The sequence below is a fragment of the Athene noctua genome, chromosome 16 (genome assembly GCF_965140245.1).
Source record: "Athene noctua chromosome 16, bAthNoc1.hap1.1, whole genome shotgun sequence".
Taxonomy (NCBI): Eukaryota; Metazoa; Chordata; class Aves; order Strigiformes; family Strigidae; genus Athene; species Athene noctua.
In genome coordinates this window covers 14,727,970-14,742,807 of record NC_134052.1, presented here as the reverse complement: position 1 = coordinate 14,742,807, position 14,838 = coordinate 14,727,970, and the positions used below count along the sequence as shown (strand labels likewise).

General features: G+C 47.2%; 1 protein-coding gene across 4 annotated transcripts in view; it reads left to right on the top strand.

Annotated features, from left to right (window-relative positions):
- The window catches only part of NKAIN4 (sodium/potassium transporting ATPase interacting 4), a 54,393-nt gene that overhangs the window by 18,940 nt on the left and 20,615 nt on the right, over window positions 1-14,838 (top strand). For 3 of the 4 annotated variants that reach the window (XM_074920401.1, XM_074920399.1, XM_074920400.1), the window contains exons 2-3: window positions 7,339-7,476; window positions 7,985-8,065. In XM_074920401.1, coding sequence (XP_074776502.1) covers window positions 7,339-7,476; window positions 7,985-8,065 — 219 coding nt within the window. Of the gene's footprint in view, window positions 1-7,338; window positions 7,477-7,745; window positions 7,823-7,984; window positions 8,066-14,838 lie in introns of those variants that run through there. The other variant, XM_074920402.1, reaches the window with a different exon arrangement.

Below are 14,838 nucleotides of genomic sequence, written 5' to 3'. Positions count from 1 at the left end.
AGCTACTGCCTTACACCCCAGTGCCTTCTCTCTCCCTTCATATATCCCTGCTGTTTTGCCCACTAAATGGCCCAACCCAACACTTGGAGTAAAAAGGTTTGTGTGCATGAATGCTTGTGCACAGCCCACGTCTTCGGCCGAGCAAGGCTGGTGGCCATACGTGATGTACTAGGGAACCTCAGTCCTGCTGAAGCTGGAGCCTCAACTCCAGACACAAACAAACAGGCTTCAGTGCCAGTCTCGTCCCTTCTGTTTAGCAAGGATTGTGCCTTTCCTGGAATGCTAAGCAGCATTTGGGCGTGTGGGACTGAATAATGACTTCTCTTTGCAGCTAGGATGTTTCTGAAAGGCATCGGCAGCAGAAAGTGTAAGGATCAAGGTCAAAGCAGTGGCACTCCTGAGAGCATCATTCCCAACACACAAAATGATGCTGGGAGGGGAGAATCAGAGCACAAAGGTGCCAGGCCAGGGGGGAAGGAGGAGGTGAGGGCTCAGTGCTGGGCTGTGTAACGGCAGGATGCTCCGGGCTTCAGCAGGGAGGTTGTGCTGGACCACACCGAGGGGTTACGTCTGCCCAGGCTCTGCACTGGATGGTACTGGACCGGGGGGCAGAAGTCCTGATGCTCAGCTGTGGCACCTGCAAGCTGTGTTTGCTGGAGTGTCACACCCCAGGAGCAGCCAGTGGCAGGGCAGTGACCTGGTGTGGGGCTCACACCAGTGACGGCGACTTCCCCAGCTGCCTTGTGGGGCCCTTTGGCAGGCTTTGGTCTTCAGGCCATCCCAGAGACCAGAGTTTGCTTCTGGAACATAAATGATTTAAGGATATAAGCTCTGCTGTTGGAGGCCTCTCTAATGTCTGTGTGAATAGAAGGGATTTCTGCAGCTTCTGGGGGGAAAACAGACCAAATGGAGCAGAGAATGGGGCTTATTGTATCCAGTGGCCAGAGTGGCCAAAGATGTCTGAGAGACAAAGTGACAGAGACCTCCTGTGCAATTAGTCTCTTGACCTCTGTGGTTCGGCGAGGGATGCCGGGAAAGGAGCTGTGGATCACAAGGCCCCAAGGAAGGTTTCCTTGACAACACTTACTGAAGAAAAATGAGATTTCATGAATGCAGCGGGTATTAGCACGTGAGATGCTGACTTTAGAAGAGACAAGGACGCGGCAAGCAGCAGAACGACCCCCTCGGATAGGGGGATGTGAAGTAGAGGCTCAGTGAACTGCTTTTTTTCAGATAAACTTAATTAAACAGCTATTACAACCATTAATATTTATTTCAAAATGCAGCCACTGTGGTAAAAGCAGACTTATTGTCTAATAATTTTTCTACCCACATAATCTTCTCCACTTGGAATAAGCACTGGCACGGAAGAGAATTTTCTGCTCGCTGCTGATAGTTTCACCACACTGCAGCAGGGGTTTAGGATTCTTTAGATCCAGCATTGTTTCACCATTTACAAACGCAAAGCAATTGTATAGAAGGACTATGTATAATAATATAATATATCATAATAATACCAATACAATAACAATAATAATAATAAAACCCAGAGCGAACAGGTGTTGTAGTATTGCCAAACTTAAACTGTATGGAAGAACCAAAAATAAAGGTATTTCTATTCCAAACCTAAAGAGATATTTTTTTAAATTATATATTTGAGACTTTTTAATTTCTTCCTGCTGTTTCAGCTGGCCAGACTTAAATTTTCATCCTTGATGTCTCACAGGGATAGCAGCACTGTGACTCTGTCCTGAACTCAAGCTGTCAACCACTGCATGGCCAAAATACCTCAGGAAATCGATGCAAGTTTTTCCTCAAGAAAGACCCATGACCTTTCTCAGCGAAAGTCTTGGCTGCTCCGATGGTGTTTGCACAGTAGACAAACAAAGAGCATCTTCTTAAAAAACAAAGCCAGTTGGCAGGAAATCAAACGCTGGATCAACACGTCGGGAATCAGCCCTGAACATCACAGGAGCGCGGTGGTGACCGAGGGCTGTAGCTGAGGCTCTTTTTCAGTTCAGGCTAGAGAAAAAGTAAATATAGGGGTTTAAGTTGCAAATCTTGTCTGTGTTGAAGCTGCAGATACGCACGCAGGGGTCCAAGGCGGCTGTGTGCGCCGCTGACCAAGGGCAGGGCAGGAGTTGGGGCAGTCTGTAGGCTCTGCGTCCTTACAGCAGTGAAAGACAAAGAGTGGCAAGAGAGTTTTCAAGTTGCTTTTTTAGAGGCCAAGTGGAGAATTGTCTGGGTTTCTGGGTAAAACATGTTTTCTTCTTTTTTTCAAGAGTATCACCCTTAAGTCCTGGCTGGCCCATAGCAGTAGGATCAGCCTTTCCCATTTGCTCCATTTATTGCATGCTTGTAAATTTATTTCTAGCATTTAATTTTTAAAAGAAATCTCTTATTAAAGCTGAGCTTGGGAAGTGTAAAAGCAGGTTTGCTTGCAGGAACAGATACATAAGGATGTGTGTGTGTAGGCAGGGCATCCTCTGCGTACCTGTACCTGTCATTGGGCTTTCTGAGCATCTTTCCTGCATCTGTACGAGTTGTGCCAATACCTCGATAGTGATATTTGTTATTTTGTGTCCCAATTGATTTCACAAATGCAGTGAAAGACACAGATCCAAAACAAATAAGATTAAAGGCTTTAAAAGCTTAAAAAACTAAGAAGAGCAAATCTAGCTGATAACGTGGCTTTGATAGTAGGCTGTAAAGGACAGGGGGTTAAAGAATTCCAGGTGACTTGTTCATCAGCATCCCTTCTTCCTTAGCAGTATGGAGGCACCAGGGGAACAGGTTGAACTCTCCAGCTTCACAGCACAACAGGAGCAACAGAAGACAAAGATGAGGGGCTAGAATTTGAGGGACCAGAATTTCAACAAGCAACCCCCAGCCCATGCTGGCATCGACATCTGCCAGTGACACTGTCCTGCCAGAGCCATTGCAAACACAACCGGAATGGTTTGAGCCCTCCAACAAGAAAGTATTCCACAATTTGAGATGTTTTCTAAGACTCTTTTCCTGTTCTGCAGTGGGCTCCATCAGATAACGCTCCCCTCCAGCTCAGGTGCAGTTTCTCTCTCTGGTGAAGTTTTAGTGGTGTAAAGACCTTGAGCGTGTCCCGCCGTGCTGGCTTACAGAGCGTGTCTGTGCTCAGTGTGTGTGTGCTCTGTAAACTGCAGAACATCTTCTCTGCCTTTCTTATCTTTCCTGGCCGTATAAATGAATGATAGCCCAACAGAGAGCTTTGGCTTGTTTTGTTTGCCTGGCTAACAATTGCTTCACATGGTTATTTGCTATTCCAGTTTCACTCAGATCAGCAGAAATATGGTTTTATTTCAGGAGAGAAAAGTCTGCCACAACTATTCTGATTTTAGTACTGCAACAAATCGTTTCATTTAACGAATGAAAAGTAAAAAATGTTCTGTGGGCTAAAGAAGCAAAAGGAGCAGAAGGAATCCTGTTTTTAATAAGAATAGTCATAAAGGAGAAAAATTTGTCCTCCCTGATGGAAAGGTCCTGTCAGCTTTGAATGGGTTGAAACCTGTGCCACAATCTGTGAAATTTCTCTTTACAACCAATATCTCTAGAATATAATAGGCTTTCTCAATAGAAAAGTGTGAATCATCGTAAAGAACGCTACAGCAAGGATATTACTCTGCAGAAACTTGGCAGCAGCAGAGAAAGATGGGATGGCATTTCCCTGCTCACCAAGAGGGATCCAGGAGAGGTTCAGTACGAGGGTGCAGATATATCACACCCGTAGGCAGGGGCAAACCCCGACCCTGCCATTTCTGAGCCAGACTAAAGGAACCAGGGCTGAAGGGTACCATGAGATTCTTCACATCCCAACCCCCAAACCAAGGCCAGCTTAGCACAAACATCACCCTGTTTCCCTGCGAATCTCAGCAGCATTTAATGGGTGAGCTTTGCACACAGACCTGTAGTGTAATGAGTGAAATGGTTGTTTATCTATTTGTTTTTAGCAAATATTTCTTTAATTATGCTAAGTTCCTGAGGGAACAGGGCTAAGCCCAGGGTAACTTCAGGCTGCATTTCTGGATCGCAGCACAGACTCACTGCCTGTGTGTCAGTAATACGGTGTTAGAGTTCCCTCAGTAGCATTTGCGCTTGTCATCAACACACATCTTACAGAAAATGGTTTTTATTTTTATAAACGAGGAAACAGCTTGCCTGAGCTCACGCATCACACAAAGATGTACCGACCCAGCTCCCGCTCGCCTTAGCTGAACCAGCAGACAGGCCCAGCAGATCTCTGTACCACCTGAGTCACGCCTGCAGCTCCCAGGGACACAAAACCGTAAAAAAAAATGCAGAGAAAGTGGCAAAGGAACATAAATCAGGACAGAAACAAACTGGAGACAAGGGCAATTGCAGTAAGGAAGAGGGAAGTATGACATGAAGCTAACTGCTGGGATCATGGGGAAAAATCCAGCGTGGTCCGGGACTGGAGAGCTCGCCAGGAGCTGTACCCCAGTCTGCAGTCAGTGTAGATTGGCAGGTCCATCACCAGGACGGTTGGTACCTCCCACTTCACAGGCCAATGTCTTCCCTCATCCAAACAAGCCAGGAAACATCACAAAGCTGTGAAATGACAAGCTTCCCCCTTTTTATACAGCCCTCATGGCCAATGTTAATTTGGGAGAAAGAAAACACTTTTCCAGACATGGACGCCCTGATTCTAGAGTGGGAAAACTCATGGCAGAAGGCATGGCAGGAAGGATTTGTCTTTATCCCCCTTTTCAGGGCCTGAGGGCATGAGGTGAAGCTGAGCAGGGCGTTATCTCTGCGGAACACACCCCCATTGTGTCCCCTCGGCTAATTGATGCACCGCGGGGCTCTTGTGGCACCTACTCCTGCGTTAATATAATGCACAAAGCCAATTAAATGCCTGATTGGATGAAGCGGTCACAGTCAAGTGACCCACTGTCAGCCAGTCAGGATTCAAAATTTCCAAATATTGTTAAGGTATGTGCGTTAATCCCCTCCTAAAAGATTAAGCATTTAACCTATTACTGCTGTTTCTGATCAGATACAGAAAATGTGCTGTGCTCGGGGGGGAGGGCAGGCTGAACGGGGAAACGAGCAGTGCTCGCTCTGTTCCAGCCCTGGCACCCCACGCGCGGCCATGCAGCACATCTCACATCATCTTCCAGGGGGTTCACAGGGGTCAGAACAGGGCAGGGGGTGTTGCTTCAAAGGGAAGACTAATTATTTTGCAGAAGAGACAGATTTGGAGACTGCCTCCCATTCCCTTCCCACTCTCTGCCCGCCTTTGCCAGTGAGATGTCAGAGAGGAAAAGCTGCTTACCTCCGTCCTGATTGATCTCCCTTAACCAGGGCTGATAGAGATTTCTTTGAAATACAGATTTTTGTTGAATTTCCAGGGTAGCGTTGAGAATTGCAATACCCTCCTAGCCCAAGAGAGGGGTGAAGGTAATTTCCCCACTGATCCAGGGACAGGGAAGGGATCTTGCCCCTGTACTTGGCGCTGGTGAGGCTGCACCTTGATTACTGTGTTCAGTTTTGGGCCCCTCACTACAAAAAGGACATAGAGTTACTCAAACGTGTCCAGAGAAGGGCTACAAAGCTGGTGCAGGGTCTGGAACACATGTCCTGTGAGGAGCGGCTGAGGGAACTGGGGGTGTTTAGTCTGGGGAAGAGGAGGCTGAGGGGAGACCTTACCACCCTCTACAGCTCCCTGACAGGAGGGTGCAGAGAGCTGGGTTTGAGCCTCTCTAGCCTGGTAGAAAGCGACAGGACAAGAGGGAATGGCCTCAAGTTGTGCCAGGGAAAGTTTAGACTAGATATTAGGAAGCATTTCTTTCCAGAACGGGTTGTTGGGCGTTGGAATGGGCTGCCCAGGGAGGTGGTGGAGTCCCCATCCCTGGGGGTGTTCAAGAGTCGGGTCGATTTGGAGCTTAAGGATATGCTGTAGGTGGGAACTGCGCTAGGAGAACGGTTGGACTAGATGATCTCCAGGGTCCTTTCCAACCTAGATGATTCTGTGAAGGAGGAAGGATGGTCATTTAAGAGATGTGGCTTCCCTCATTTTGTGGCTTGACTGGGACCTGCAACCCCTCCCATCCTGAAATGCTTTAAACCATTACAGAAGCTCCAGTGCTTGGTCCCCAGCTGCCATTTAAAAGCCAAGCCAGGAAAAGATGTCACATAGCTGATTACACACAGTGCACGAGGATCACCCACGGTTAATGTCTAATCAGCGGTTAAATTAATATTGACTATCGATGGCAAATTGTAACGATTTATTTAGGTGAAAATAAATATGAAATGTCATCATGCAACCCCAACGTACTACTATGATACTTAAACACACTTTGAATTCTTGCCCTGATAGGGAAATCTCCTGCTGTGCCTTAGCACTAGCAAAGCTGCTGGGCAATGGGGGGAGGTTGGTTGTTCTGTGTTCGTGAAGACAAGCAGAGAGAAGGTCTTGGGCACTGGGAAAAAACCTGCAGGAACCGTTTTTCACCCTCCACTCACTGTTTTTCCTACAGACGTAGTATTTAAAGGCTGTGGGGATGGAAAGGCTGGCATGCAATTGCATGTTTACTGTGCTCTTTCAGCTGCACGCGTGACAGCAGTTCAGATCCAGGTGAACAGTTGTTGCCTGATAGACAGATGATAGCTACAGATGAAAAGCACATCTTTATGCAAATATGATTTGAAAATCAGGCCCAGCACTTCAACAGTAATGGCGTTTTATTTCTAGAACATAATACTAGCCTTGAACCATGTTATTAGTGCTGGAGAGGAATACAGCCTGTCCTGGGAAACTGATGCGTTTGCAGAATTTCTTTGCTGGGTGGCAGCATTTTCTGTGGGGCGAAGGTGGAGGAGAGTTTTCTCCTCTCTCTTACTTTGATGGATGTGTGCTGGAGAGCAGAAACATGAGAGGTGTCACGAATGATGGAGTGGTGCTGAAGGCTCTGACAAATGAGCTCTCGGAAGTCCTGCTGCAGCCATTTAAGATGTTACTGTCCCGCCGCTCACCTCTGCCCTCTGCCAGGGCCACCTGCCCCTGGCAAAGTGCACGGGAGAGAGGACGTGTCCCCACACGGGCACTGGAGCTCACTGCTCTGCGGTGGCTCAGCCATCGGGGGAGATGGGATGGGTACAACGTGGAAGCAGGGGCATGTCGACACATGTGCTGCCCTACTGACCTGGTAGTAAATTGCTTTGGGACTGGAGCAACATCTTCAGTCGCTGCAGTGATTTGCTGAGGGAGCGTGTCAAAACCTTGAGAACAAACATCATCAGTCCAGAAGTTGTAACTCTCCTTTTCCTTCTCCCTTCCAGCTTGCTGCATTAGAGAGGCAAGTGTTCGATTTCCTGGGATACCAGTGGGCCCCTATCCTAGCCAACTTCCTCCACATCATCATCGTTATCCTCGGCCTGTTTGGCACTATTCAGTATAGACCTCGCTACATAGTGGTGGTAAGTACTATCTGTTTTGTTCAGAGCCACTCAGAGCCTTTCACAGCCTCTGCTCTCGTGGGATATGGCAAGTGATGAGGAACTGAGTGAAGCCCTTGGGAAATCAGGCACGAGTGTTGTAAACAGTTTTAGCAGGAGGTGTCTGGCTGTGCTTAGGAACACATTGTTCAGCGTGCTGCAATTTTACTGTACTTACGCCAGACTTGGAAGGTTTCAGATAATTATTACTGGTACCAAAGTAACACTGAGACACTGCACAACAGAGAGAGAGAGCTAAATTCTGGACAAATGCATGGCAGAAGCTCTTCTACTCCCTCCAAACTTCTGCCCCTGTGTCTCTAATCAGGTGAGGGACCATCTGCATATGGGAAACAAACAGAAGAGAATGACTCCAGCACCGACTCAGGGCATTTAACTGCCCCCAGCTGCATCACATATATACCTAAGCTAATTCCAGCGACTTCCTAATGTTTATTGCTTCTTTCTCCTCTCCCCCATCCCCTTCTAGTATGCCATCTGGACTGCAGTTTGGGTCACCTGGAACATCTTCATCATCTGCTTTTACTTAGAAGTGGGAGGGCTCTCAAAGGTGAGTAGGAGCTTTATGGGTGAGTGCCCAGGCTTGGCATCAAAGGGGAGGGAGCTCAGCTGTGAGATGAGGCAGGGGGTGGTTAAGGTGAGTGGTAGGGTGCTGCTTGGGAGCAGACCTTGCCTGTGGAGAGAGCTGCCTTACTAGGGGGTGGAGGAGTACTGCTTGTTGTATGGTAAAAATGGGGAGCTAATATTGATTTCTGGAGCCCTTTGCTGGTCAGTGCAGGTGGTGGCTGGAATAAACCCTGCCCTCAGGGCAGGTGGAGTGTATTTGCTTTGTAAAGTGAGAGCAAGCCTGGGAGCAGAGCCATCCTGAGGGGAGGTGGGGTTTGGGGGCTAAACCCCAGCTACAGTGCAGAGGTGGCTGAGGAAGGCGATGAGCTAACTAGATTATAGCTGATCCTCTTGTGATCTGATCACTCTTCGGGAAGAAGAGGGGTGACTTGGAGGGGAAGGCCCTTGTGCAGCACTGAGTGTGCCAGCCTGTCCCACAGAAGAGCTGCAGCAGGGATTCAGTCTGGCTGTGTTGATCTGGACCAAGGACCTTGCTGTAATTCTGTACCTGACCAGCTCTTGATATCTTTTTGCCTCCTGGTCCTGCTGAAGACCTAGTGCCCTTCAGCAGCAGGGACAGGTACCTGGTTGTTGCCACACCAGGCACGGTATTTCCCATTGCACCTTTTGGGAGAGGCTCTTCTCTCTGATGAGCAGAGAATGAACCAGAGGGATGCTGGGGAGGCTGGCACATCTCTGAATGTGGCCTCAGAGGTGATACGGCTCTCCTATCTTAATTTTTCCTTCTTGAATACAGCGGTAGTTATTCATGGCTATTGGCCGGGGGTGTTGTGAGTTAATATGTGAAGCTCTTTGAAGACTAGATAAGCTAAGTATTGCTGTCTGCTTAATGAGGGGTGAGTCAGAAATAATAAAAATGGGAGGCAGGCCCTAAATTAAGCCTGGGCTGTAAGCAATGAATTACTAAGTGCTGCTGTAGCTTAGCAGACTCGGAGCAATTATAGGATACAGGTTCATTTCTGAGCACTCTACGTCTGGCTTAAATTCTCAGGTCATACATCTAAGTTGCAGTCATAATTGGAACTGCACTATGTTTTTTTTTATCAGGCCTACAGCAAGCCATGAGTGACAGCATAAATCCTTTGCAGATAAGAAAATGTAACTTCCTAATTCCTCTATTAATCTCAATTTCCCCTCTCAATTATCCACAGAAACTTTGAGAGAGTTCTTGCTCAAAACAGTGATTACTCATGGTCTGAAAGCTCAGCCTGAGATGATCTCGGTGTTGGCTGTGACCAACTAAAAAAGAATTTTAAGTAACTATTTAAATGCTCCCTTCTACTGAGGAAATACTGGCTTGATAAACTGCTCTGAGAGCTTCTCTGACAGCCAATGTTTATTTCCAGCCAGCTGATTACTTGTGTTTACTAATCCCAACCTGCCCTACAACACATCGGGTTGCTGTTCTGCAATTCAAACAGCACGGCAAACTCCACTTTCTCTGCTACAGAGGAGCTTCATCTCATAACCTTGCCCTGTGCTGTGGCTCGTTTTAGCAAAGCCAGCACACAGAGAACCTTTATTTAGCTTACAGGATGATTCTTGTGACTGGGGACTTTTTTTTTTTTTATCGAATTGAGCTGCAGTATAAGTTGCTATCGACTCAGCGGGCTTCCCTCTAGAGCCTCAGTGAGAAATTCGTGCTGTTCCTTTGGTGGCAACTGGCAAAAGCAAGAGTATTTGTGGTTATTTTGGTGTTAAAATCCTTTAGGGCCTTGCCTCTGTTCTTAAGGAGTTATTTTAATTTGAAAAGGCTGTCTTGTAGGAAAAACTTAGGAGGCTGTTTTTTTTTCTTCCTCCTCCCCTTTAACTGAAGTGATTTGGGTCTTTGTAATGGCAAAACTCCTCGCTTCCATGTGAAAACAGAAGATAAACTTGAAACAGGAAATCAGGTTTCTGTAGGACAGCGTGGGGCTTTGCAGGCTGGACTCAAGTAACGTTGCTGTCCTGCTGCGTCGCTGGAAACCTGACCCAAAGCCAGCTGACATCTGCAGAGTCTTACTGATCTCTGTAGTCTTGAGATCAGACCCAAGAAGGACACTTGGGCTTGGATGAGCAAGTGTTGAACAGGCTCTTGGAGGGGACGAGGGCAGGGCAGTATCAGCGTGGGTTTATGGCAGCAGTGGTGAAGAGGAACTGGTCCTTGGGGGGAAGCTGTGCTTTCGTTCCTAATAAGAAGTCAAAGTTTGTAATTAGCCTGGCAGTAAGCAGATAGATGGCAAATATTAGAAGAGCTTTAGTGGAGGAAGGCTGATAGGGCTGGTCAGGTAAAGGCTAACTCATTGACTACTAGACTAACAATGGATACGCTGGGGGGTGTTTTGGACAGGGCTGTGCTCCTGGGCAAGTCCCTTAAGGGGCTGAGAGCTCTGAGGAAGGTCTTCAGGTGCTGTTTCCTCGTGATTCCTGGTGAGCCTGTGGGAGAGTAGTGTTCCTGCTAGCACCGTGCTTGTCCCTCTGTTCCTGACAAGGGCAGCCTGCCAGGGAGATCTCTGTCAGCAGCTAGCTAATTTATAATGACAAAATGCAGAAAGGGCAATGAGCTAGAAAGAATGGAGTTTGTTAACTTGGCGGCTGGTAATGACAGCCCGGTGCAAGTGAGACAGGTGATAACTCAGGTAGGGTGAGAAAGGGGAGAAAGGATTCGAGTGTTTCTGCTATAACAAGTTTAGAGAGAGCCTGGAGAATTTAAAAAATGAGGAAACAGTTATGTGCACTTATTGCAAATAATTGTCTGTGCTTTGGTGCCTCGGTCTGATTTCACAGTGGTGAGGGAGTACAGGCTGCGAGCAGGGGAGTGCTGTGCAGGGCTGAGGTGAGCACAGACACTTGTTCTTGTGTCCCTCCCCTCGCTGTGGGTGCCTGGCTGACCTAGAGAACAGAAACCAGGGGCACCACGGCTGTTGAGGTCTGTGAGGAAAGGTCCAACAGCAGCCCACGGTGAATTGGCAAAGGGGTAAGAGCCCATCTCTTGGTTATAAACTCTGCCATCAGTAGAATGTGGGCTGGTAGGTGCATGGTTGTTGAACTGCAGTTGGGGGGCTGGCTGTTTGCTTTCCTTTACCAAGCAAAATTGCTTCTCCACTGACACTTTCCTCTCTTGGGTTGCCTGTCCACCACTTCTCACCCTCTCTTTCCTCCTGTCTTTCACATAATTTCCTAAAGTGCTCCTTTATCCTCCAGGTTCCTCCAGCAGTACTCACTCTCCCCTGGCTATGGGAACCCTGCGAATGGCTTTGCCAGCCAACCCTGCTCATGGTAGCTCTAACTGTTTACTAACCACCTGCCTCCTAACTTCTAGTTATAACTACCCTCCATTATTGAAAAGGAAAATGCTCTCTCCTGCTCTGTGAAACTATTCTCTACCACTTGGAAGAACTAAACTGGCCCGATTTCTGTTTTTCTGTGCTGTCACTTGTATCTTGCAATGCCTTCTTAGTAGGAATAAGAGTGTGAAATATGGCACAGCAGAACTTCATTAGGTGGCCAGACAGAAATGGATCAGCCTAAGTGTCTAAGAAAGCACTTTCCTCATTGCTGCAAGGGCCTCCCTGAGCATGCAGCCTATGCCAGCTTTCCTGTAAGTGCTTTGCCAACGAGCAGGCAAGCGATACAGCAATCTGGATTTGAAGGGATGCTTCTCAGTGTTGGCAGTGAGACGGTGATGTGCCTCCGAGCGGCTTTTGGCAGCGTTGCCTTGCTGACTTGCTCTGCTCCTACTTCTGAGCACACTTGCAGCATCTGGGGGAAGTGCAGCCTCTCCAAAAGTGCTGTACCACTGCTCTGTGGTGGGGCTCAGCCAAGTTTCCAGATTGCTGTTCTTCCTCCTCTGGTCTGTTCCTGCTCCATCTCCTTCTTTTCTCTTTATCCATCTGGCCATTTGGTTAGGTGAATTTTGGGAGTTATCTCTGAAGTTTCAAGGCTGTGCTTGAAATAACATGTTAAGCTTCCCCTTGTCTACTTGAGTGTGAGACACAGTCCCTCCTGCAACCTCATGGTCTGAGTTAATTATTAAAATCCTGCTGTTAAGACATGTGAGCATCTGTCTGTCCAGCTGCCGTACTGATTGACTCTTCATTATGTACTTGAGAAACATTCAGAGAGGTTTGAGGAATTGGTGTTGTGTATTTTTATGTATTCCTTTGTCTTTTCCCTCTGGAATTATTTATCTTGGAATGGTGAAGGGTTTTGTTTGGTTTTTTTTTTTTTTTATTCTTCCTTTATATTCTCTCTTGTCTACTCAGTGCTTTGATCTGAATCCAGAGCTGTGGTGGTGGTCTGAATCTCCTCTTGAAATGGAAGCAGCCGTTATTAGTTGAACGGAGGGTTCTTTGTATTCCAGAGAATCTGGACAGCATCTTGGGATGACTTTGTACCTGGAGAATATACTGTGAGGAGGATGGATAAATGCATGTGTAATTACAACTGTCCCTCAACTCCATCTAAATTTAGGAACTGGAAGCCTGGGATTTGGCCTTTAAATGCTGTGGCATTGTCAACAAGCCTGCTGGGAGACAATGAAAGTGCTTCTCTGTTGTCTCAGGGTGATACAGCTATTCAGCACACAGGACTGAAAGATAAACATTATATTTCCTATTCTAATAAGAAATGTTTCCAACTGAAAAGGTTTAAAATGATTCTGCTGTCAAGCTCTGGGGGCTCCCATACAGGGTTCAATTTCTTTCCAGAGCCATTATAATGCTGGCTTGCCTGATAATTAAGGAAATTGGGGGGGGGGGGGGGAGGCAGCTCAGACGGCTGTTAACAAGAACAAATAAACCCATCTCTGATAGTGTCCCCTAGAAAATAATTTCAGAACAGCTTTCAGAGAACTATTTTAGAAAAGGAACACAGCTGGCTCTGTGGGTGTCAGAAGTAGGTGTGAGTTTCCCCGTGGGACACAGTGGGGTGAGGCTGGGAGCAGAAAATAGACTGTAAAATGTAGGTACTCTGGTTTTAGTGCTGTTGTCATCCTTCTCACGCTGATGGCAAATGGATGGCAACCAGGTGCTACAGCAGTTCGGAGTGATATGTGATTTTTTTTTTTTGGCTGGCCTTCAACATGCTCCCGAGAAGGAGCTTGTATCACTCTTTGCTCATATTTCTCTTCAGGCTGAAGGTTAAAGAGGAAGCAATAGCCCTTCAAATAGCAGCTTGTCAAGAAATAAGGGGGAGTGCAGTTACACGCAGATCACTCTCTCCCAACAGCAGGGCCTGATCACTTCTGGGACTGATTAACGTCTTCCAACCTGCATACCACTTCTGGGAGTATTTCAGTATGTTTGGACTTCAAATGCATTGCAGAAAGGTTTTAAGAAACAGCTGTTCCCTAAACTTTTCTTGCAACTGGTTCTTTTTTCCTGACTTCAGTGTGCTGTTCCTATTTTCCATAGTTGCACTTTTCTTCAACCATCTCCTTGCAAATGAAGCTGGCAAACCACAGGAGACATCCTGGGATTGTTTTTCCAGTCTCCCAGCAAGCACTGAGCAACTGGAGGTCAATTAAGTGATTTCCTTGAATGCTCTTTTATTGCGCCCCATCAGCACAGGTATCCTCCGAGGACACCCAGCCAGGGACACGAGCAAAGGAACGGCGTTGCTCTGCATGTTGAGACCCTTTCATTCATGCTGCCCTCGTGCCCTGCGGTGCTCCAGACAGATGCTTGTTCAGAAAGGTGTCTGTGAACGCGAGGGCATCCACAATCCCAGAGTGCAATCAGTATTCATTTTACATCTGTGAGATGGATGGCTCATGTGTGTCAGTCATGGTGCTTTTAGAATCCAAATGCACTCAGTTTTTTCCAATCTGTTCTTAACTGAATTTTTTTTTTTTTTTTTTTGCATGGAGCTGGAGTGTGATTGTAGGCAAAAAGCAGTGAGTGCTGCTTAGGACCTACTGTTCCTCCACCTGCCCACCTCCAGCCCAGCACCTGTTCTGCTTTTTCAGGCTTAATTCCCAAGCAAGTTCAGCTTCTGCAGCAAAACGAAGGCAGAGCCAATTCTATAAGGACTGACAAAAGGGAGGTTCAAGAAGGGAAGCAGCCTGTTTCTCACTTTGCCAAATACACATAGATGCCTCTGTAAGGAGTGGAGAAGGCACTGAAGGGGCTCTTTGCACCGGGGAGGCAGAAGGTTTGGGAAGGCACCATCTGTGAGCTGGCAGAAGGAAGCCCTGGGGACCGAGGTTAAGAGTAGATCCTGTGGTGCCCTGTGGAACAGCTTTGTTTCTGTGCTGACGGGGGAAGCCGCAGGCAAAGAAATAGGAATTGAGTTGTTTGATTAGGGAAGGAAAGAATCATCTTTCTCAAAAAAAAAAAAAAAAGGTGGTGAGTGGCTTGTGAGAAGAAGAGCACAGCAGCCTGGCTGTCTCCAGGAGGAAAAGCGTTTGCTGGGGAATAGCCGTGTGTCTCAGAACATGCAAACTTTGGGGAGAAAGAATAAGTTTTGCAGAAAGGATGCAATTTGGTGGATATGCGAGATATCTGTGGGCCACTGAAGAGCAATGCCCAGCAGAGGGAGCAAGCCAAAGACTCTCCTGCCAAAACTGTGAGGAGCTGGAAGAGAAAACTGCCTCTCTAAATGTAGCTAGCCCAGCACCTCGAACTGTGTGCGTTCTCCTGTAGCTGCCAATCGAATCATTATTCCCCACAGCCTTTAAAACGCAGACAGCTCCCTCGAAACTCCCAACTGTTAATA